Source organism: Apostichopus japonicus, chromosome 7 (genome assembly GCF_037975245.1).
Source record: "Apostichopus japonicus isolate 1M-3 chromosome 7, ASM3797524v1, whole genome shotgun sequence".
Classification (NCBI taxonomy): Eukaryota; Metazoa; Echinodermata; class Holothuroidea; order Aspidochirotida; family Stichopodidae; genus Apostichopus; species Apostichopus japonicus.
In genome coordinates this window covers 19,278,243-19,303,912 of record NC_092567.1, presented here as the reverse complement: position 1 = coordinate 19,303,912, position 25,670 = coordinate 19,278,243, and the positions used below count along the sequence as shown (strand labels likewise).

The 25,670-nt window shown below is 36.8% G+C and overlaps 1 protein-coding gene across 3 annotated transcripts in view; it reads right to left on the bottom strand.

Moving 5' to 3' along the window:
* The window catches only part of LOC139969623 (low-density lipoprotein receptor-related protein 6-like), a 47,983-nt gene extending 22,702 nt beyond the window's left edge, over positions 1-25,281 (bottom strand). The window contains exons 1-3 of one of the 3 annotated variants that reach the window (XM_071974743.1): positions 25,160-25,281; positions 1,643-2,054; positions 124-527 (exon numbers count right to left, since the gene is read on the bottom strand). In XM_071974743.1, coding sequence (XP_071830844.1) covers positions 124-527; positions 1,643-2,054; positions 25,160-25,202 — 859 coding nt within the window. In that variant the 5' untranslated portion in view covers positions 25,203-25,281. Of the gene's footprint in view, positions 1-123; positions 528-1,642; positions 2,055-17,694; positions 17,913-24,549; positions 24,845-25,159 lie in introns of those variants that run through there. The other 2 variants (XM_071974741.1, XM_071974742.1) reach the window with 2 other exon arrangements.
* Between the last annotated feature and the right edge of the window lie 389 nt (positions 25,282-25,670).

The following is a 25,670-nucleotide window of genomic DNA, read 5'->3' as shown; positions in this document are numbered from 1 at the left end:
CGTCACAACATAAATTTGCTCTCTTCATGCAGTACAGTACGACATCTCACAAAAGGGACGCTATTACATACTTGGAAATTAGTAATGTTCTATCTTGATAGTTATGACAACCCTGCAGTGTACCTGTTGGCAATGGTTGCCTCTCCTCGGCAAACACCCTGACATCAAGAGGGGCGCTCAGATAGCTAGCTATCAACCTCTTTTGAGAACCTTCCTCCTTCTCGATGGCCCAGATGGAGCTCGAAATCCAGTCGCTCCAGAACAAGTCCTCGTTGAATACGGTAACGGCCGCGAACTGGTGAGCGCTCTCCACCGAGATGGTGCTCCGAGAGAAGCCTGAATAGTCGCTGCACTGGATGGTATTCAGGTGGGTGTCACCCCAGAAGAGTTTCATGGTGGCGTAGTCCAGCGTGAGGCTGTACGGCATGTCCAAGCCGGTGTGGACGATCACCGTCCTCAAGGATCCATCCATACCGGCCCTCTCTATCTTGGGTTCTTCTGGATTCCAGTCGACCCAGAACATGTAGCTGCAAATAAACAGACAGACTGGTGATCGACACACAGACTGAAATTATTCGTATTTCAGTACCTGGGAGATAATTAAGAGGCGGTGGGTGATGCATGTTTAATTTCTCCATGTCCTGCCGTCTATGTCATCGCATCATCAATATACCAGAGAAAACAAATTGCTGATGTTGCTCCTACCACCCCCTGCAATGATGCCCTTAAAAGGCACTTGTTGTGACTGCTAGCAATTGATAATGCAGACAGTGCCCCTTTCTTCTAGTAGCCGTCTTTGCCCTCATAACAACCTAGAGCTCTACAAACATTAGAATCACTTTTTGGACATATGAGAATATTCGCTAAATTGACTACGAAAGAAATGGTTACGTTTGTGTGGTCTGTCAAGTCTGTACATGTTTTCAATACAATGCCTCGGTTGTCCCTTTTGAAATGTTGAAAATTGTCTCAATTGATGCCTTTAATTCTGAACCAGCTGAAAAATCGCTGTGAATGCTATAGTGACCTGGCAACACTTTCAATGAAAATCAAAAGGCATTTCTTAATTTAAGACTTAATTATTGCCTTAAAAAATTATGACTTAATTTGCCCTTAATAGGCCTCCTTTAACTATACAAAAAGCATCCCTGATATATGACACCACGTTGCATTGATGTATAATCCCTAGATTAACATCCCGCCATACGTTGTTTCATGTACAGTAGCTATCAAGTATGCATGAATACAGAAAGAAGAACTTGTCAGTGATATATAAAACCCTGTATCAAAAGGTGAAAGTAAAGAAGCTAGGCCAGCCATAGAAACGTACCAGATCATAGTTGAATTTCAAACTACAATGACAGAGATGGATAATAAGAATAAATGACCTAATACGGGGAAAACTTTTTCCGGTATCAGCATCACAAAATGCTATACAAATTTGGTCAAGTTGCTGTACAAGTGTAAAAATGTCTTGTAGTCTTCCACACAGGAACTGTAGTATTCAATGAGAGAAAAATTTCAGAGCCTTTGAAAATGTTACACAAAATTGCAATGTTCACTTAAATTTTTTCCCTGAAATATCTATGCTCGAACACTGATAAAATGTATGCAGGAATTTACATAGTTTGACGAGGCTCACCCATGTAACGGGTCCAGAGTGACGTCTCGAGGTTTCTCCATATCCGTCCAAACCAAGACTTTCCGTAGACTGCCGTCCAGTTCGGACACCTCGATGACTTTTCGATCGGAATCGATGAAATATAATTTATGGTTCCTCCAATCGCAAGCCAGACCCGAAATCATCATGAGTCCACTCGACACGACAGCCCTCGGCTCCGACAACGACGAGTCCAACTCTAACCGGAATATCCGGCTCTTTCCTTTCTCGTCTCCGGCGTTGGAATAGAAAACGGACTGATTTTCGTAGATGAAATCGGCCCATGCTATATTTTCTTGGTTTTCTAATAGGATAGTACTGTTGGCTTCCTCGTTGGCTTGAACCTGTAAGAGTCGAATATCTTGGCGGTTTGCCAGCAGTAGAGTGACGTCGGCTGCGGATAAAAATTGTGAGAGCAGCGAATAAATTAGCATTCGTATCTGGTATCGTAGTTTGGGAGTTGACGTCGTCAAGTTTGTTCCTCATAAAATGTTAAACATACTTTAAAGGCATTGAAGACTCGCCCCAAACCGCTCTCTGAAAAGTTAACTTTCCGTTGCTTGCAAATGAAGTTTTCTGCTTGTCGCTACAAAATGAAGACAGTAATGAAACGTGATACCTTGTTATCTTTAGCTGGACCTGAGATTTCCATCACTGTATCGTTTGTATGTGCTGTTGGTATTGACCGCAGCTGTATTCTGACTGAACACTAGTGTCTAATTACCGAAGGTAGCAAGCTGTGTGCGTATTTTCTGGGATCGATGGTGGTGTCTAACGCTTTTATTACACCTCATTCGAAACTAGGTCAGATTACCGGCATTAGACGTTTCTTTTTGAGCGAGTCTTCACACCCTTTAATGGTTATAAATGGGTACAACTCTGCTATATCTCTTTAATTCGTGCAACAAATTTGTGCTAATTTTGCGGCTCTACAGTTTGCGATGTTCTATACCAGATGAATTCTTCACTGGACAGCTTTAGATAAAAATTATCCCCAATTTGACTTTGACATATGATCAACCAGAATTAATAAACATAATCAATAAATATAAAGCATAACTATTTTTCTTCCATCTTTATAACATTTGTGTATCTGTTATTGCTTTGATTCATTTTCCATATGGTTTTTCAAATTCAGTATTATACATTTTATATATTTTTATATATTTTCACTGGCCCTTAGATCGACCCCGGGCCATAATGTTTGTACCGCTGATCCCCGGGACCCTCATCAGGCTTGCCTCTAGGCACGCTGGGTGGATTCAGTTTAATACAGATGGGGGAGGGCTCATCTTCATACTAAAAACATTTCATCAATTTTTTTGGGTATAATATTTACCCTGGACAGGTTGAGAAAACTTGCACAGCAGTGTTGCAAATTTGTAAAGTTGTTTAAAGGTGAAGGGTAATTATACATAATTAAGCTGTTCAATATTTTCACAGACTCATAAGCAACCATTTTAATATTTTTATTGTATGTATATCTGACGAATTATGATAGCAATTACTAATACTTGAAAAAAACAGTAAAAAAAAGTCAATTGTTCAACCTTGAAGGGTAATGTATATCTCTGTGTAACAAAAAAAAACTAGAAAACTAGTGACAATATATAATATATATGCTATACAATAATAACAATACTTATTTGCATTATCTTAATTACAAAAAGTCTTAATTATTCTAGTTTTTTCCTTGTAAGCTTAAAGGTCATCAGAATTACCCCCAAAAATGGTAGAAAGTAAGACAATCGGTCACCCATGTTCAAATTTCAACAAACATTTTACTATCTAATAGTACTTATCCACACAGAGAGACTTAAGTGTCGACTATAAACTTAATCCTCGAGTGTAGACCTAGGACTAAACTAGGAGGATCAGAGCCTCATAGAAACTTAAGTCAACAGGCATCAATGATGTTAATGTTAACTTGCCATTGTTTTGTCCATTATAATAATTCAACTAAACTAACAAGTTCTTTTAACTTCATGTAAATAACAGAACATCCTTAGATGAAGTTCAACACGCATTTGTCCTTGAATAAAACATTCTAATCATGACATTTTTGAGGCCATAAAAAAATTCTTCTTTTTTTTAAGTTTTTCATTCTCATTGGGTATTGTGTTGAATCTAAGAAACTGACGTAATGAGCTGTGTATTAGTCTTCATAGTCCAGTCACTTGAACTGATGAAAATCAACTGTTTAAAGTTTGTGAAGACTTGGGCAAAAAGAAACGTCTAATGCCGGTAATCTGACCTAGTTTCGAATGAGGTACGTGTAACAGAAGTGTTAGACACCACCATCGAACCCAGAAAATACACACACAGCTTGCTACCGCCGGTAATTAGACATTAGTGTACAGTCAGTCCATACAGCTGCGGTCAATACCTACAACACAGTGTACAAACGATACAGCGATGGACATCTCAGGTCCAGCTAAAGATAACAAGGTATCACGTTTCATTACTGTCTGCATTTTGTAGCAACACAAACAAAACGTCACTTGCAAGCAACAGAAAGTTAACTTTTTCAGATGACCACTCGGTGTTTGGGGCGAGTCATCAATGCCTTTAAGTGTCTACTATAAATCTAATCCTCAGTGTATAGGCCTAGGACTAAACTAGAAGGATCAGTGCCTCAAAGAAACTTAAGTCAACATACCTCAATGATGTTAATGTTAACTTGCTGTTGTTTTATAAATTATAATTTTTTTACTTTTCGCTGTCATTGGGTATTGTGTTGAATCTGGAACTGACGTAATAAGCTGTGAATTAGTCTTCATAGTCCAGTCACTTGAACTGATGAAAATCAACTATTTAAAGGGTCGTTTCTCATAAAAATTAAAAGCGTCCTAGAAATACAACCTAGGGAACTGATGTTTAACCTCGTTCTACGACATACAGCATCAAAGTAAATTTTCTGCCTTTATATAGTCATCCTGTAAAGCATAAACTTTACAAAGGAAATTCCTGGTCAAAAGAACACACATAACTTCAGTCACAAGTTCAAAGGAGAGATCTTACACTATAAGCCAAACTTTTGTTACAGTATCATATGTACACAGCTACTGTAGTGTTCGTTATTAAACTAAACCTGTGTTAAAGTTTAACAAAAATAACAACTGTATTAATTGCATGGTGGCAAAAAAACAAAACTCTTTGTGCTGAGCCAGACTATAATCAATTTTGTCTCAAATATGCCTTTATCTTCATTTCCACTGACCTTGATCCTGCCCCCCTTATTTTTTTGATAATCAATCATTATATATATTCAAAGTTGTTTGTTGATTGGTAATTGTTAAGTAATCCATTTTACACCCGCATTACAGGTCTTTACATCTATATATAAAGCTTAACAGGCTCTCTGTGTCCAAAAATTTGTTGTGAATGATAATAAACAGAAACTTGACTTTTCAGATTTTTCAGGAATGGCTTCCATGGACAATTTTAGTCTGTTTGTATTCATAGTGCCAGACTAAATAACAAACGGTAAAAGCAATAAATGCACAATGCATTCCACCATGCAAGACCTTAAAGGTAGTCGGTATAGGCCCCAAATTATAGCATGTATGCTATAATTGCTAGAAGTTTTCAAAAAGTACTTTCCTGGAGGTCTTTACTCTCCAAATTGTTTTCAGACATATTGTTAAGGAACACACTTGTAAGATGACTGAATGTCTCAGTGAGGAAAATTTCTTCGAAGGTTGTAATAAAAACCAAACCGTATAAAAAAAAATTGGCCAAAGGTGACCATATTTGAATATCTAGCATTTTGGGGGCCAATACAAAATTCCTTTAACAGGTCATCATATATGCAATGGTTCCAATCTACACATGCAAATTGATTGCTATATTTCCCCGGTATTCAAATCTTTTTGCCAGACATAATAGCAAACTGAAGCAAATATATCTGCACAATGCATTCCACCACAAGACCGTTACAGGTCATCATAAAGTTTATGCAATGCTTCCAATTTACAGCAGATCCCTTAATTAAAGGGTGTGAAGACTCGCGCAAAAAGAAACGTCTAATGCCGGTAATCTTACCTAGTTTCGAATGAGGTGTATCAGAAGTGTTAGACACCACCATCGATCCCAGAAAATACACACACAGCTTGCTACCGTTGGTAATTAGACACTAGGGTACAGTCAATATATATACAGCTGCGGTCAATACCCACAGCACAGTGTATAAACAATACAGGGATGGACATCTCAGGTCCAGCTTAAGATAACAAGGTATCACGTTTTATTACTGCATTTTGCATTTACTGCATTTTGTAGCAACACAAACAAAACGTCACTTGCTATATGTATACTGTGTTGTGGGTATTGACCGTAGCTGAAGGTATTCCTCATTCGAAACTAGGTCAGATTATCGGCATATGAGACATTTCTCTGTGTGTGAGTCTTCACACCCTTTAAGAAGTTAATCTTTGCAAATGTCAAGTTGACTGAGAATTGTTAATAAATTTTAGAAAGAATTTCAACCTGTTAAATCGCTTTAGTAACCTGGAGAATCTAAATACCATTTCTCGCAGGGCACACTGTAAAGAAATAAATACCTTTTGCTTATATGTGTACACAATCTAAAAGTCGTCACCTTTTTCTACTTCACCGATACCCTTCAGTAGTTTTTTTTATTCCTTCTTCTTTCAAATTCTGGCTCGAGCACTTTGAAAATTGCCTGTCAGTATATATCCGTTTCTTTGTATAAGATCATAATACTATTCTAATTGATAACCCTAAAAAGTCATAATAATCTTTTGTAAATGATTCCAGGCACGTGCAGCGAAGTGAGCTGCACAATTGCCGAGTTGGGATAATTATAAAACTGTATGCACAGATTGTATACACAAACAAAATAGGAGAGTGTATAGTCATAAACATCACATTGCAAACTGTTAAAGTTTGTGGAGAATTAAGCAATGAGAGAGCATAAATGCAGCCTTAGTACACATACTCTGCTATACACATGGTTTTATTAGTTAACGCATTCTTTGACATCTGAAGCAGCATAGGGCTTAAGATGGGGGGACAGGGTAGGGTATTCTTTTTTCTCTTTTCCTTTACTTTGGTCTCCCGAAAGGGAAAACTATGGGGTCACTTGCAAAATTGTGAGGGACACCATATGCAAAGTCGGCATGCAATGACTATAACTCTGACTACAAAGTCGGTATAATTACTATCACGGTTAGATTTGTCTAGAATGACAGCATACAGAACCGTTGAACTCAAAGCCGAAGCCAAAGTGAATTAATCAGGTCGTACATCCGGAGTCTATGCATGCTAAATTCTTCAATACCGCCCTTATTATCTTTTGGGATGCATTTCACACATTGTAGATTTGATTCTCGATCATTCTTAATTTTTTTGGAGGAAACTGTATTGATGACACTTAGAGGGGGGGGGGTCCAAGCACAATTATCAATCTATGCCTCCCTAATCCCACCCCGACCTCCCACCCCCATGCTCCCCGCCCCCCAAGCTTTGACGTTTAAAGGGTGATCCATCTGTGGTCTGATCAAGACGACCAGATTTATGTTTGGATAACCACAAGTCATTAAAATTGTCAAAAACATGCCCCTGACGAACTTTTCCAATTAAAAAAGGACATCGAACAATTCATTAACTGTAAAAAGGGTAATCAGGACCTGAATTATGTTTGTTTCTCTTTACCCTATGTCTATATATAGGCAGCTGTCAGGACTGCCGTAAGGCACAGAGAGGAACAGAGGGGAGAGCAGTGGGAGGAAAAGAGGAAAAGACGTCATCATAGAGGGATCACCTTGCCTGATAACTCAACCTCTTTTTCTGGTTTTACCTGCAGCACCTGCAACAGAGCCCGTGGCTCAAGAATCGGCTTATTCAGCCACTCTAAGCGCTGCAACTTCAATAGTGTCTGACCAAGAGTGCAGTTATTCCATCGTCTCCCGAGACGGAAGGTTGCCAATAATATATAGGCAAAGATAATTGTTCAGGGGATATTATATCTTGCAAGCTTACTTCTAGGAATTCACGCCATGGCAAGAAACATGCATGCAGTATTCGATTCTGCAGCCATGCATGGACTAACTTCTGTATGAAATGGTATTCAACATTTTTTATATATAACATACAAGTTAATCACATACCTAACCCTAATCAAAAACGTATTAAACACTAATGATGAAAATGTTTAACTGTAAATGTAAACCAAATATAGTACAAGTTTTTTGCTATATCAAAGTGTGTTGTTTTGTAGGTCATAATAGTACAGAAGGGGAAGCATAATCAACATAAATCCTGTACGGTAAGCTAGAGAACTACGTTTATCTCACACAGGAAAGACAGCCTAACCTCTGAGGGGTAAATGTTCTGCAGGAAATTAATTTTTGAGCAATTGCAGGATGTAATAAATGAACCCTATTTATAGCTTTAAAGCAGTCTGGTATGCATGGGCATTGATTTTTCTGTTCATTTTTTTTAGGGGGAGGGGGAGGGGTGGGAGAGAAATGGGGATAGGGAAAACCTCCCCTCCCCCAACCTTTTTAGTTGTTGGACACTTCTAATGCATTTCTTAACCCCATCATCTCTCATTTTTTTTGTTATTTGAATTAGTTCTCAATGGATGGTCACTAGCAGGCTAAAGAAGTTTTCCACTTTCTGCTAGTCGGTTTTGCAGTTTATTAATGTATATATTAATAATCTTGATCCCACACAATCAATTAAACGGGTCCAAACAAAAAATATATCGGCTTCAATAACAATTTTTGTTCAAAATGTTTAAAGCCTTCTGAAGGGGCACCGAAAAAATTGCCCACTGGCCACAATGTACCCACCTGTGCTAATAAGCCCACCGCATAAGGATGGCACTCCATGTCCCTTACTGCACCTCCCTCTTCCCCCCCCTCCTCACCCCCTCCCCCTCCACTGGCACTTTGAGAAGCAAATCGATGCACATGTTTCTGCATATTGTTACAAAATCAATTAGTAGTTATTCCAAGCAAAAATCTGGGAATTAAGATTCATTTCTTGATCTCTCGCAGGCTGTATGTTGATATTTTTACAATTTAAAACAAATTGAAAAAACAATAGATACTATATTCCATAAACTCTTGCCCAAAATGGGTCCTTGTAATATTAGCCAGTCCTGAACTAATATATATACTGACATCAGCTCTATACCAAAGTCAAATGATAAAAAACAATTCTGGTCAGAGGTTTGTATGCAAATTAAAGCTGAGCTTACTATTAAATACATTGCAATGATAGTAAAGATGTTGCAAAGTTTTGTTTTATCCATTTAAGAAAATTAACATTTCTTTATTCCTAAAATCATCTGTTTGTGACTAATATGAGTATTTTTTTTAACTTAACTAGTGCAATGCAAACAGCTAGAATGAAGGGCTTGGAATCTGCATGAATATGCAGTGGTATGAACTGCAGTATGAATAAACATAAGGATGACAATAATGTGACATTGTGTTGCACATATCAGCTGGTTCAAATATCATGTGTTGACACTAAATACATTTCAATGGATTTTGGCCCATGTACATATTGCTTCAGACTATTGTTAAATTCAACCAGAAGAAGTTAGGAAGTATCAACATCTTTTGGCAACATGCATGCAGGCAGGCAACAATTCTAAATTGGAATGTGCTTTAAATATAAATATTATTATTGAGAATTTCCTGTGTCCATGCATGTCTTCCTATACTAGTTTATTGCAGGGTAGAGACGGGAGCGTGGTGGCCAATTGGCTAAGGCATCGAACTTGTGATCCAAGGATTTACAGGTTCGAGTCCTGGCCAGATCATTGCCTTGTGTCCTTGGGCAAGGCACTTTATCTCCATTGCCTCTCTTCACCCAATATACTTGCGTGCGCCGGTTTGTGGCAGCACCCTATGGGAAGTCCCCCGAGGGGACATGTGGTTGTGGTGCACTCTGGTGCCCCAGGAGAGATTGATTGAATTGTGCACACTTTGGTGTGTAGGTGTGACAAGTTACCAATGACCAGGGTTAAGTTGTAAAGTGTGTGAGAGGGCCTTGGCCTTGAACAAGACTGTAAACCTAAAATAATAAATCAGTCAGTCTGGATGTTTGGCTATTCGTGCCCAGGTTCGGCCTTGGCTGACTTTTCTTACAAAGTAGTAGGAATTATTTAGTTAAACTAAGAAATATGCTCGGTTTTCTTGTAATATATGCCTTACTTCGTTAACTTTAACTATTCGTAAATCTCCATCAGTTTTGAGATAACCTTGCAAATGAGCGATAGAGTACATGCCTTAAAGCCATATATTATACATTCCATTATAAAGACGAACAAAGCCACTTGAAGACTATCATGATGGCGGAAATAATCTTTTTAAATTTGTCAAGTTCCCTTCCATCAAATTATTATGATGTGGTACTTCCTTTTCTACCTAGAATTAACTGTTTTGCAAAGAATGTGCAAATTAAAGATTTCTCTAAAAAAAAATGGGAAGGGGGGGGGTGGTGGGATCGAGGGACAGGATCTGTTTTTATTTAACAGAACAAGCTCTGTTTATAACACTTCACAAATAGTATAAACAATCCTTGATAATCGTGGCAAGTAGGGAAAATAATCAAGAATGTTTTTTTTTTTAGTTAATATATAACTTTATAGTGAAGCTTTGGCAAAATAATTCAAAGCAATCAAGACATTGAGATCGGGTTTTCAAATAACAAAGTAGAACGTTTTATCTTCCATAAAAGAGTCAGATTTTTCTGCGACCGGAATATCCCTTTAGGCTTTGTCTCCTACAAATTATTAATGTCATTGTTCCTGAATGTGTTTTCAGGTAACAAATCCATTTCCTGTAAGAGCTAGTTGAGTGCAATGCAACTGGTAATCAAAGAAGGGTTGCTAACAAGTTTTCGATGGTCTACGTATATGGCAAGCCATATGGGACAAACACTGCATAATATATCCGCGTATTAATTGGAATTCATACGCGTATTAATTGGAATATATACACGAATATATTATGAGCCAATCATATGGTTTAAATATATCCGCGTATTAATTCGAATATATCCACGTATTAATTCGAATATATACACGTATTAATTCGAATATATACACTTATTAATTCGAAAATATACACGTATTAAATAAAATACATATGGAGATTAAATCCAATATATGCACGGATTAATTAGAACATACACGAAAAAACAATTCCGCTCTTGCTGTGTACATATACCAACGATAAATGTTTTGGCGGGTTCGCGAGATCGCTTCAAAAAGCGAAACTTTACACATGTACAATTAATACGCGTATATATTCGAATTAATACGCGGATATATTATGCGGTGTTTGTCCCACATGGCTTGCCATATACGTACCATATCATTCGTAAGACAAAGAAATTTCTGGGGGACAAAAAGTGGAAAAATGTTGAACATAAATTACATCAAAAGTTGAACAATATGACACCAATTTTGCAGCTTCAAAAGCTTAATGATAAAAAAAATTCTCAAAGTGGATGGGAATACCTCTCCCTCCCCTCCCTCCACCCCCAGCTCATGGGGGGTGCCAATTAATGCAAGATAAAGTTCTAAGGTAATAATTGAGGTCACCATTAAGCAAAAAAATTGCCACCAGATGTGGTTATGTCACACAAATGAAGATACATCTTTAACAATAACATAACAGATATATATATATATATATATATATATATATATATACCTTGATTTTGGAGATATTGCAAGGTTTAAAGGTGAATGACACATTCACTTTTGGCCAACAAGAGAGAAGAAGAGAAAATAAAAACCACAAGACATTTATGTAATCAAGAGGTTACAACATGTTATTTCCATTAATGTTAATCATTTGAACCAGATGTTCTTATGCAGGTGGGTTCGCTATGATTCAAACCAGCCAGCCGGCCGGCGGCGACGTTCAATTTCCTATAGACTGAAATACACATTATAGCATATAATACCAGATGCATAAACTAGGAGAGGAATGCCCCTGAATAAATTTAGACAAATCATTCAACTTTTCATGAAATACATGGAATGCCTATAGGTTACACCAAATATGATATCAGCCAAAAAAAATTTTTTTTTAGTTTTTTTTTTGTAATACCATCTATTCATGAATACTATCAAGTGAGCTGTTGATATAATCCTTCACTCTAATCTGGTAAATTAATAATCATAATAATTAATAAAAAAAATAATTCTACCGCTTTTATGTACCACCGTCCATGGGTGTAAAACCCGGGAGGGCGCTAGTTTTCATTTGAATATTGAATACCACTGGGAAGGGGAGGGTGCATGACACTGCATCTATCACCACCACCCCCCCATCCATCCACACCCACCCCCCCCCCACGGCCCGTCATATTTACACACCGGCTAGAGCTATCTTGGCAACTCTTCAGTGACAAATGTAACAATTGCCCTGGGGGAAAGCCAAGTTTTTTGCTTAGTTGCAAAATGGCATTATATTTTGGAACTTTTTATAATATTTAATATGTCTAAGAATTTTCCACAAGTATTGGCAATTTCTTTATCACCAAATTTCAGATTGGAAAACCATAGATTTCTCCTGGATGAATTATAAATACACACCTTGTACTTTGGTCGGCCAGAGATCGAACCCACGACCCCCCCCCCCCCCCTAGAAGCAAGGTTTCATTGATTCTAAATTGTCAAAAGTCTAAGTTTATTCACTCAACAATAACAATGTATATATAGCACTCTGACCCATTAATGGCGAGCTCCATCAATATTGTACCATGATTTCTAAGTCCTGTTCTCCCAGTGGCGGAGCATCCATACAGTCAGAAGGGGCGGATGCCCCCCCTGACGGACTCAAATGGACTGCTGACGCCTTATTCAGCTTGTTACCACTTTTTACTTTATTTCGCGGTTATTGACTTTTTTATTGCGCTCTCAAATACCTATTGACATTTGTCACATTTTGTTGGTGTAATTTTCTGACAAAATGGCGATGACACCTATTTATTCTTTGTTTATCTGCAAATTAGCAAGGCCCGGAAAGGGTCATTTCCGGCGATCTAGGGAGTGTCTTTACACACACAAAAATCTGTACGCTCCGCGCCAACCTGTACCCATTGTAACCCATTCATGGACTCTATCGGGGGATAATGCAAGCGATGCACTCGGGCTCCGCCCTCGTGCATCGCTTGCATTATCCCCCGATCGTGCATTAATCCTGTGAGTAACGCACGCTAGACCGTTGATTAACCCCGTTCATTCATACACTACCATTTGTGTGGGGGAAAAATCATAAAACAAAACATTTTTGGTTACATATAACCAAAGATTTATTAAAGTGATGCCCCGTAATTTTACCGTGCATTACTCACAGGATTAACCACGGTCAGCTGACCTGAATGGACCAATAGGATTTAGGAATCTTTACTAAGTGTGAATGAACAAATGTTTATTATATTCCAGTTTTATGAGGGAATGCATCATTTGAAAATCCACCCTTTATGGTAAGACTGCCGTTCATTTTTCGCCACTACCCACTTCTTCACCTTTCAAGGTGATTAGTCTGGATTGTTAGCCTGTGTGTTACATGATCAATTCTCCAAGCCTAGCAAAGGAAACGAGCTTGGAAAAGTCACTGCAATGCACAGCTCAAATTTCCCACAATCTATCGCGAGAGCCTATTATAATGCCCGAGGCAGGTAAACTGTTAAGGCAGTGGTATTACTGGGCACATTTTCAAATGTGCGGGTCGGGAGCCTTAAATGGAACATGCCTTTAACGGTACTTATTATAATAATATTTTCAATTGTATTTTGTGAATTTATCATGACGGTATAGCGTCAGCGACTATATAATACCAGCAAGTTTGCAAATGTATGTATCCTCAGCTATATATCCAAAGTACAAACCCATGGTCAAGTTTGAATCCTTGAAATTTAACCTCTCATTATGGTGTTTGTGAAAGGCGATCCATCACCCATTCCTAGCCACAGGCGACCCTACAAATTGAAATGGTGTACTTTTAAGGAATATTTGGAGATCACCATATATACCTGGACCGAGGTGTATATATAGTTCATAGCCTTATAAGTACCACCTGGACTGCAAGGTGACAAGATAATAACATTCTTGACAGCTAGCCTCATAGAAATAGGCCAGTGCTATAGAATTTAACTAAGAGCAATATAATATTCAACTGAGGCATTCCTGTTAGGATTAGAAGGTTTGAAATTGAAATACAGGTCAAATGCACTTTCCACATATTATTACCTTAATTAAGAATAACAGTCTCACATGTTAAGTATAGGTTCTATAGCTGCTTAGTACAAAATGACAGACAGTGAAAATGGTGACCTAGCTTTTAATTCTTTTTTGTTACAGGTGAGAATGGATAAGCCTGACATATATATATATCTTCGTCTTAGAGCCTGTAGGAGTGAAGACTTGCGCACAAAGAAACGTCTGATGCCGGTAATCTGACCTAGTTTCGAATGAGATGTATTAAACAGAACTTAAGTGTTAGACACCACCAATGAACCCAGAAAATACACATACAGCTTGCTACCCGTCGGTAATTAGACACTAGTGTACAGTCAATACATACAGCTACAGTCAATACCCACAACACTGTGTATATATAGCAGCGATGGACATCTCAGGTCTTTAGATAAAAGATAACAAGGTATCACGTTCATTACTGTCTGCATTTTGTAGCGACAAGAAGAAAACTTCACTTGCAAGCAACGGAAAGTTAACTTTTTTCAGAAGGAGGCACACGGTTTGGGGCGGTTTGGGGTTTGTAATTTCTAAAAATCTGATGGTATGTATGTATTCATGTTGGCTTGAGATGTACAAAATTTAAGATTTAATACTTAAAAAAGTTGCCCTTCACTCAAGTGTTTTCATGCAATCAACAGAAATAGCTGGGTGCACCACCTGCAATCCTGACTGCACACAATGACACCCTCATTTTAACATGTTAAAAACAGTTTGAAATTTGTTCATGATACATTGCATCCCTTCCTATAAATACTCTCAGAGAGATTTTGAACCTGGAACTCAGTCCCAGGCATTAGTGTCAAATTTGCCCCCTGCCAACCCACCCCCAAACATTAGTGTTAAATTTGCCTCCCTCCCCCCCCCCCCCCTAAATGAGTGTCCCAGTGAGAGGAAAATACTTTGACAGTGGAAAAAAAAAAATTGTTGATGACTTTCAAACATGGGTGACGATTTCCCTTTCTGTTTTGACTGGAATATAACTGTCTGAAATATTTGCCAACAATATTACTTGATTGCCTTTGGAAGAAAAGTTCGGGAATTGACCGACAGTAAATCAGGACAAATCTCTCATGTCGTTCATCTCTGTAAGCAATCGGAACAGCAATGAATCATCTTTGCATGTGGATTAAAAATTTGCAAAAAATGGTTGCGAAATATAATGATTCAGACGTTTATTTTAATGGCCTTGTTTTTCCGCTTCCATTTCCCAATAACAACACAGATCTACACAAAGACGATGAAATTTATCTCACACATTTCAATTTCCTTTTTTCCAAAATGTCCTTGAAATTTATCCAATTAAGCATAAAGTCAACAAAATAAAGAGACAATTCTAGAAACACTATCAAGATATTAAAATGACTAAGAAAATGATTGTGTAAAATTCTCGTGAGATTAAAATCACATGATTACTTCACCAGCCTTGGATATCAAGGTTAAAACAATATTGAAAGTTCAAATGGTTATTTTTGATTGACACATTGGGCTGAAACTGTTATGTATTTATACCTGCCTGTAAAAGCATATGAGAATCACATTTTATTCTGTAAGGACGTGGGATGTACATTTGGCATCTGATTTGATTATTGATTTTCAAATTAATGGGACCTCAAAATATGAGTGCAATCTGGTGCAATTCCGGAGTGGTGGTGGGAGGGGATGATGGGGGGGGGGTTGTTACTCATAAATAGCAAATCCAAAGTAGTTATTAATTAGCACAACATTGATTTAAGAACTGACGGGAGGGTGCTTGGTACATCATGATCCATGACTGTGCCCCCCCCCCCCCGGCGCCCTCAATGGGTCAGTTTCAAGGAACTAGCAACTGCCACACACCTTCCTTACTAGAACAGAACACTGAAGATGTGTAGGTTTCATGAATAGAACAGCAATATGCATGTATACTGTAGAAGAGGTGTGTAGGTTTGTTGAATAGAACAGCAATATTTACACTGTAGGAGAGATGTGTAGGTTTCTTGAATAAAACAGCAATATGTACACTGTAAGAGTGTTCACCATTAAAAAATTTCCCTGTTGTACCTTAAAGATTCCAAATTATGTTGAATGGTACCCACCTGACCTGTAAGTTAATCCATAAGCCCTTGAGGGTTCTCCCACATTTGTGATCGCTTAAGCGCCGTAAAATTAATTGATGATTATTATTATTAAAAATACCAGCTCTCCCACCCCTACCATATAATACTAGATATTAATTGTACTTTTCCAATCTCTATATGGTCAATTAGTGACAACCTCATATTTTATATTTTATAAGCACCTTACTATTTACCGAACAAGACATAACCACAATTGACTCCCAATTTACTCCAATTGACCACAAAATTTATTGGTCAATTGACTGTACAAATTAAGTAACACATACAAAACTGTACAATAGGAATTAGATAGTATTGTAGCAATGTACATTTATAAGGACAGTGGAAATAGGCCTGTAGGAAAACTGTAATTCTTACAGAAAGTTAAATCAATTAATATCATATCAATTTAGGCAACTGAGGTTATTAGTTATACTCTACATAACATAACATTGTCAATAGTATTTGGCCCCCCCCCCCCCAAAAAAAGCCTAACCATCTATAATTTGAAGAGTTCGCATAGAGTCCTTCGGGCCTTAACTTGTGATAGGAAATACTTCACATATAACTTCACAATGTGCATGTAAGTGTCTCTATGATCTTCATATTGGACCATACTGGATTCCCTTTTCAAATCAATCAATCAATCAATATTCCGGGCCTAATTTCCACAGGAGTGTAGGAACATCCAAAATTGTGTTTTGGCCTGCAGACTAGGTACAACATTTCAATGTGGCACGAAAGATCCATTCCATACTTGTGCACCCCGTTCTGATAACTATAAAGCCATTAAGCAATTATTAAGCGATTTTGATATGTACCTTAAATATAATACAAATGGCGTGAGAAAACATGAGACCGAATTCTCGGCATGCCGAAAAAATGCCTGTGAGTCTATAGAGGAAGTTGTACTACTCGTTATTCCTACGTATTGAATTTCTGGTGAACTACTTACTCAGGTTGCAGAGACAAAATTGATAGATATATCATGCAGCATCAATCGTTTGGTCTGTTTTTGTGATCGATGTAAACACGATATATTTTTACATGTAAACAAGGAATGACACTTCCTTTTCGAAAGAGTTGAGAAAAGGATAAATCAAAATGCCATTTGGAGGAATATCGATCATTTCTAGTAATTTTTGATAGATTATGGGTCTTTGAGATATATATCTATATATATATATATATATGTATAAATTCTGTTCAAAGTATCTCTATCAAGGCTTTAGGAATTACAAATGATGTAAGACTAATTAAATGTACTAAAATATGTCATTTTGTCAAACTTAAGTGACTCAATCTATTTGGAACGTCAATATCAGTTGCTTCCACTAATTTGCAAATACTGGAACTGAGTTTCGTGGCAAATAGTTTCACAGAATGATACATTGACAAAGTTTAATACAGCAATTTGAGTATATGAACAGTCAGCTGTATATAGATCTAACGACAAAGATTGGTGATTTGGGAAGAATCTGAAAAGTTTTCCATTCCATTACCTATTTTTTAGTGTTAAAGTAAGCGGGCCTGACGTTTCGATCCTAGCACGATGACCTATGACATTTGGCTTGCTGTGTTAAAGTCTATGCAACATATTATATGTACACATGATGAAATATAAATTATTGTAAAAAATTTAAAAAACAATGAAAAACGAATTTGAAAACAGATCAACTTACCATTTCTACGTAATCCAATTTTGTACAAACAATCAGTTAAAGGAAACCACATAAATGTACACATTAAAACAAATATTTGATCCATATTTCAAAATCTTTTATTAGTTGCTCGATTTATTGTAGGTCTGAGATGAAGACCCTCGAGTTGATAAAGAGTTCTAAAACTTCAACTGTAAAATGTTACAATTTCTTTATTTACACCTAAGCTTGTCAACGACCTTCACTATAATATCATTTTGATACAACCAACATATCAAATTATAAAGGCCAATTGCCAATACGTGAATTCATTCATGAATATTTCCCTATCAAATGAATGGACTAGTCCAAAAGTAAGTATATTGGTCGTCAATTTTGAACTAACCCATTCATTTTTTTTTTCCATTTTTTTTTTTCTGAAATTGAGCTTCTGAAAGAGAATCATAACAGCTATGCAAGTGTCATATTATACTATATAGGCAATGAGAAACTGCATACTCAAGTGAGTTTTTCTTTTTCTACCTTTTTTGAAATGGATCCTACCAACGTGTTGGGAAGTTTAAAAGTCATTCATGAATAAAAAAAAATAAAAAATAGAAACTTAATTGGTAAGAAGTAGCATACATCCTCTACCATTGAATATACTGTAGAATGTAAGCTTTCAGGAATGGATCTAGGATTTTAAAATGTAGGCATGTGGCACTGGGGTCATTGAAGCAGACTCCCCTGCCCCCCCCCCCACTGGAACAAAATGAATAAGAATGATTTTTGTTGTTAATTAAGCTTCTGAAAACTTCCAAGGGACTATATAGTGACAGCCCCAAATATGTTTAAATAGCCTGATATGCTTAAAAAATATGTACAGAGCATTGTGTGTATTCTCTGTGCGTTTGAAACAATTAATTCCACCATATTAATAACTTTTGAAAAAAATTGTGCTCCAAATTTTACAGTGACAGACATAGGGGCCCCGAGAGCCAGTTTGGCCCGACCACATTTATGTCACTAGACCTGGCCATTTTAAACTCTGCATCATACCTTAATAATTCCCCAGCCCCTCCCCCCACCTGGCCCCAGGCACCAGGGATGGAGCCCCCTCTGACCCCAATCTTATCAGGACAGAAGTTAAACAAGGCAGAACTGTTACAATTTTAGGACCACCAAGCGATGCTTCATTTGTCCTCACTTTATAAGCTCATACGGGCCATAGACATTTCAGATTGGTCGTGCATTATTTCTCTGTGGAAATTTCTTTTTGTTAAAACTTTTACTACTGCATTAATTTTATCATCCCCTGTTTGGGATAATTCTGGCAGGATGCAGGGGTGGGAATGGGGGGGGAGTAGCATCATCCTGGAAGATGAGGATGATGGTGAATGTCAGGGTAGGGTGGGACAAAAAAACATAAAGCAATTGTTCACTGCAGATGTACCAGATATAAAAACCTATTTGAACAGTATACTGAACACCTAGACATACAGTATATAACAATTACTGAAATAAGGATCTCTCAAATCAAAACCTATAAGACTATAAATGTACTTAAAAAGGTCTGGCCATTAAATGCTCATGTTCACATGCCAAGAGGAAGTGATTGGTGACCTTCACATTCTGCTGAATTAGAAGCTTTGGGAGGAAGATAAAGATGTCAATGCCAATAAAGTGTACTTTTTGCTTTAAACACAAAATCTGCTTTAACTGCGATATTTTATTGTGATAAAATTGTGTTGACGACGGCGACGACCTGAAATTTAATGGCGAACAGTGTTAAAGGCCATTGCCAAACATTTCATTTCACAAACTGACAAAAATAGAGAAAACTAAAAATCTGGTTTGAAGAAAACAAAATTTTATATATATTTTTGATATATATTTTACATATATTTTATATATATAATATATATTTTGTATATATTTTATATATATTTTATATATATTTTACATATATTGTATATATATTATATATATTTTATATATATATAATATATATTTTATATATATTTGATATATATTTTATATATATTATATATGTCATACAGGAAATTAAAGTACAACCCCATTCATTTTAAACACCTGTTCACATTACTGCACATAATATACATTAATCCACTCTGTACAACACATTGACCCTACAATTTGTACAACAAATTTTGTTTTCATAAAACTAGAGCAAGATATTTTCAGGGATAATCACAAAACAACCTAAATGGACTACAGAAAGTCCTCACGGAATAGATTTGACAGGAAATGAGAACAATTTAGTGGAATGTGTAGACTATTAGAAAGGAAGATATTAAGCTTTAAATGGCTCACCTTTTGAACAGAAATAAAAACCAAACAGCTGTTTATTTAATTCACCTTTAGTTTAGCTATAAAGCAATATAGGATAGACATAGGCTATGAGAAAAACAATTCTACCAAATATATCTGTATTTGACACCAAACATCAAAATTTGACACGAAATAATTTAATACCTTGTTCTCGTGATCTAAGGCTGGCAGGTTCATATCCTGGCGAGATCATTATGTTGTGTCGTTGGGCAAGGCACTTTATCTCAATTGCCTCTCTTCACCCAGGTGTATAAATGGGGACCTTTCCACATCACCAACTTTACTGTGAATTATTTTTCTTTTATATTTTTCTTGTCAAAAGTTGCTACAAACATTTTTTCCTGGCTCTACCTGCACAAAGCTTCAACTATTAAAGTAGAATATGCCCTGCAGGCCAGAAATATTTGCAAACAGGAATTTTCACACAGACACTTTTGAAATTAATTGAGAAATTTTCAAAGTGTTTTTTCTCTCAAAGTTTTGGTCATTGAACTTGAAGGAATTTCCTCATTAATGAATTGTTTTATCAACTTTCTATTGAAAAATATTGCCTCCAAAATGTCTGTCTGTCACATGATGTTAATTTGGTCCTTTTCATTTCCTTGTTATATCCCTCCACAAATATTTCCATTTATCCCTATATTTCCTTTCATAAATTTCACTTAGATCTATGTTAATGTACTGTAGGCTCACTGGCAATTGTCTTATGTATGTACATGTATGTATTTTAGATCCTCCTGCAAGCAGGAACTCGCAAAGAAGCCATCATTGGCATATCAAAGCCGAAAGCTGACAGAAGTTAGTCTCTTAGATTCATATTTAACGTCCATGATTATGAATTGTCAACAACTCTGTAACTGGAAGACATACATTAATCTTGGAGTGACTCAAACTCGGGACATTATGATTGAAAGACACCGGCATTAACCACTGAGCTAACACTCCCCAATGTAAATATTGAATTGAAAATGTCCTGACCAACCTCCCATCGTTGTTCCCAAAGCGTGCTTTAATTGCACCCTCCATTCATTGAATATGTATAATCCTATCCTATCAGACAGGTTTGGGAATAGGTGCACAGAAAGAGACCAGTTTGAAATAGTGTATGAACTATACAGCCAAAATTTTCTGTGTATGCCACTTTAAAACAAAAATTGCCAAAAATATGGAATTATTTGCAAAGTTGTTAAGCACCATCACACTGAAGTAGTTCACAGCATTCTGAAGTGTTGTTTAATTTATAAGCAAAATCACAAACAAACAAAAAGCAAATTTTTTTTATTTAAAGATCTTGATTAAATGTAGGAGAAATTAGCATTTCCATAGATATGAACAATAAGGATGGAAAATTGAGGAAAACTAGAACTGTTGGTAAGCCAGCAAATTAGATGAAACAATTTCCTAAACATATGGCTCATAGATTTGTGACCTTATTTTTGTGACTTTAAAAATTAGAATTTGAGGAAGTGAACTTATCCACAGATCATCGTGAGGCAATTGTTCACTTTAGAGATTAAATACATTTCTAAGGCCAGGTCACATGGAACTATCAACTAACTGAATTTAAGTTAATCTGCCTATTTTTTGGGGTAAATCAAAATAAACCTTTAATATATTTAAATAGTATATCAGGTCACAATTCGTAAACGACCTCCAATGACCTAAGTTATGATGTTTCCAATTTGAAGTTGCTTCTTCAAATTATTACTCAGTACATAGATAAAGACTACAAATTTATTGATCTGAACTTGATACAGCAGTGCAAAAAAAAGGCAAAACAAACAAAGTTATATAATGTACTTAATATACTGTAATGTTGCTTTTATCCTTCAGATGCATTATTTCCAAAGAAATTTTGCTCAACTTTTGCTATTTAAGTGAAGTAGAAATATGTGCAGTGCTCATACATATGGCTAAACTGTTGTTGTGTTTGGATATAAACCTATAAGGTAAGCTGTAAGTTCCCCAGAATGGCAAATATGTACATTTTTGGGGTAAAACTTACTATATTATTTTGGTGAAAATGTCAACAACAACAAAAAAAACAAAAATAAAAAGGAAACCAGCTGAAAATGCAAATCCAGTGAGTTACCTAGTATTGTAGCAAAGTTAAATAACCATTTTGTCTACAGCCTATTCTTGTGGTGTTAAATTTAAAGGAATTGAAGACTCGCCCCATAACGTGTGCTGCCCTCTGCAAAAAGTAAACTTTCCGTTACTTGCAAGTGAAGTTTTCTTCTTGTCGCTACAAAATGCAGATAGTAATGAAACGTGATACCTTGTTATCTTTTATCTGGACCTGAGGTGTCCAACGCTGCTATGTACAGTGTGTTGTGGGTACTGACCGCAGCTGCATGTTACAGTATTGACTGTACACTACACTAGTGTCTAATTAGCGACGGTAGCAAGCTGTACATATGTGTATTTTCTGGGATCGAAACTAGGTCAGATTACCAGCATCAGACGTTTCTTTGTGTGCGAGTCTTCACTCCCTTTAAATGTTCTCCAAATGTTAGAAAGAGATTTGATTTCACATTCAAACAAGGTCAGGTAAACTTTACAGTGGATGAAAGGGTACAATACAATAATCAGAGTGTAAACTGTCCAAAGGAAGTTGACAAAACAGTTTGTGGTTATTGAATACAAAAAAAATATATGGTAATATATACAACAGATCTATAGTTGTTGCATTTTTGTTACTGAAAGTAGCTCAGACTATCTATAGACTTAAATATTTTGGCAACTAATTTTCACCATGGTTCACTCAAATAAACAATTAAGTGTAAAATTTTGATGGATTTGTATACATGTGCAAATTAGGAGACTGCTTAGCAACGAAAACAACAAACAGACAGACTGGCAGACAGACAGACAAATTATGAATGACATGAATGAAAAAAAAATGGAAAGCAGTTATTTTATGACTCTGAGTAGCCTTGCATGTGGAGAAAGAAAGACTAAATATTACTTTATTTGTAGCAAGGTACACTTCATTTCAGTGGGCTGCACAAGTTACATTTCAGTTCATTATGATTGGTTACAACTTTTAAGATCATTTCAGATTGAGAAATGGTTGATTTCTCCTGGATAGGGCTAGGGCTAGGGCTCGGGCTAGGGCTAGCTTGGTCACATGATCTGCCATGAATGCCTTAATTGGCAAAATACTGCATCATTTGGAAAGATCTGCAGATTTGTCTCAAAAATGTTTGTGGGATCTGCATTTAGTCTGCAAAATGCATCTGACCGATTTAACTTGCAGAGACGCAATTAATTTGAGGTTCCAAAAAAAAAACGACTAATTTTATCTGAAATCAGCAAAGTATATTTCCTGACTATAGTTGTTTGCCTTCATCTGCAACCTTTCCAATATTTCAGATTAATATCAGGCTGAATTTGTCCATTAGGTATATCTGCATCAAACCAACATTTATCCCAGTTGTTTGTTTATAAACAAACAACTGGGATAAGGTATACCTTTACAACTGTGACTCATTTGATGGCCTTCTTGACCGCTGCAACCCCCTCCCATCCCTCCCCCCCCTCCACCCTCTCCCTCCTCCCACCCTCCCAAGTGATTATTCACCTGGGACTTCATTGGTTGAACAGATATTATGAACCAAGTGAGACTGGAAAGTACCCACTATAACATCCAGTTGGGACCCCATGCACCTACAGATGCTGTGACATCCTTGCTAGGCTAGGCTAAATTTGCTGTTTGAGCCTTGAGGCCACCTCAAAAACTATCAACTACGTCAGGCCGATATACACTAAAAACTAACACTACTATAGGCCTAAGTATAATAATACTAGTGGCTTGGTAATAACATGGTTCAACTTGACGACTTTGAATGGTCTTTATTTTTTCAACCCAAATGTACCTGAAATGTAAACATGTTATCTATAGAATTAACAATTGCGACTGAAGTTAAGCTGGGTCACCAGTTTGGCTTATTGTTCTGCAAAGCGATCCCAATTGCAAGTATTTGTGAATCACCCACACCATTTCTACCTGTGTACTGGGTCAACTGTCAAAAAATATTGTTCAGCAAAATCGTTACACATTTTTTCACCAAAATCTGGCAGCCAATTTTAATATCTCATCCTTTTTTCACTAGGCCTCTCTTAATAATTGTTGCATCATTTGATATCAGTATGAATGAAAGCAATGGTTATAATTGAACGACAATAATGGGTTCAACGCAACAACAACAAAATGTAAGGCCTTCAAGTTGTAGCCTAAAATTATATCCTTAATATCAATATCATTATGGCTAGGCATGTATGGGCCTTGTTATGTAGAGGCCTAAAGTAAAGTCCTAGCCTAGGCCTAGCCCCTTGGCATGACTACATATATTATAAGTTACAATAAAATTAGTTTGCTAACCGTTATAAATCGTTATAGCCTAACATAGGTTACAAAGGACATCATTGATCATTCACCGATAGTTCAAAAAAGCCGAAAGGTGATATTAACTATAGATAATCTTTTGATCACCGTTAAATTAAACCGTTGTAGCCGTGCAGTATCATAAATTTCACCCTTACTTGTTTGGTCATCTTGTGGTGAAGTCGTGGTACCGTAAGTTGATAAAATCAGCGATACTGAAACAGTCAAAATAGTCTCTACCTTTATTTCCATTACGGTACTTTCTCTTGGGATTTTAATTGCTGATTTTTTTTTAGAAAAAAGTATAGGATGCCGAGGAAGGAGCCACTAATACCTTAATCCTCCCAACACAGCAACAATACACGAAGTACGAAACGCATGCATGGGTAGTTCTTATAACAGCCCTACGTATCCTATCGATTGATAAAGGCCTGCGATTTTTTCGTTTTTGTTCCTTTATTTTCATTATCATTATCTGTACAAGGGTGCTGAAGTAAGCTAAGTTAAAGGAGGTACTGTGTTTACACTTGGAAGCACCGGAAACGTTATGAATATGACATATGGCCTCAACTACTGTAACCTACATATATATACACATGTTCCACATGTTAAAATATTATATAGACTATAGTTATGAATAATTATGATTCACGTCGAGAGCAATTGTCTTATGTGGCATTTCAAGTACAGTATTTTGAATATTTTTTCTCCTTCCAGGCTGGTCTGGAAATAAATGTCTACAAACTTGGATGAGATATCGGGACGTACGTGTTGACAGTGAATAGCAAAAGAACCGGTCCGCTGGTACCATGGTTGTCTAAGTTATGGTTTACTATGCATTATCGAACGTAGAGATGACGTTTTATGCTTGTATATATTTATTGTTATTACGTATAGAGCTACGGTCGACCTGTGATACATTGTTTTTAACGTTTAATAGTAACTGTACCCATAATAGAATGATCAATCCACCTGGATTACGTCTTACATACTGCGAATTTATCTCCTGCAAAATAAGCTATACAAATTTCTTCTTGGTGACGCCGCTCTCATTTATGGTACGTCACGACGGCCACCGGTGAAATATACCGTTGGCCATTTTATTCTGTGGGGAGGGAGGAGGCTAGCAAGGAGAGATCGAATTCAACGACCACACAGCTACACATCTCTTTGGTCAATTGTATGCCAGTCTATAGAGGTTCAGTGCCTCCACCAAAATCTATCTGAGGAAATTGGAAATCATATGCAGACCATTGCCTCTCTCCAAATGCCACCCTCG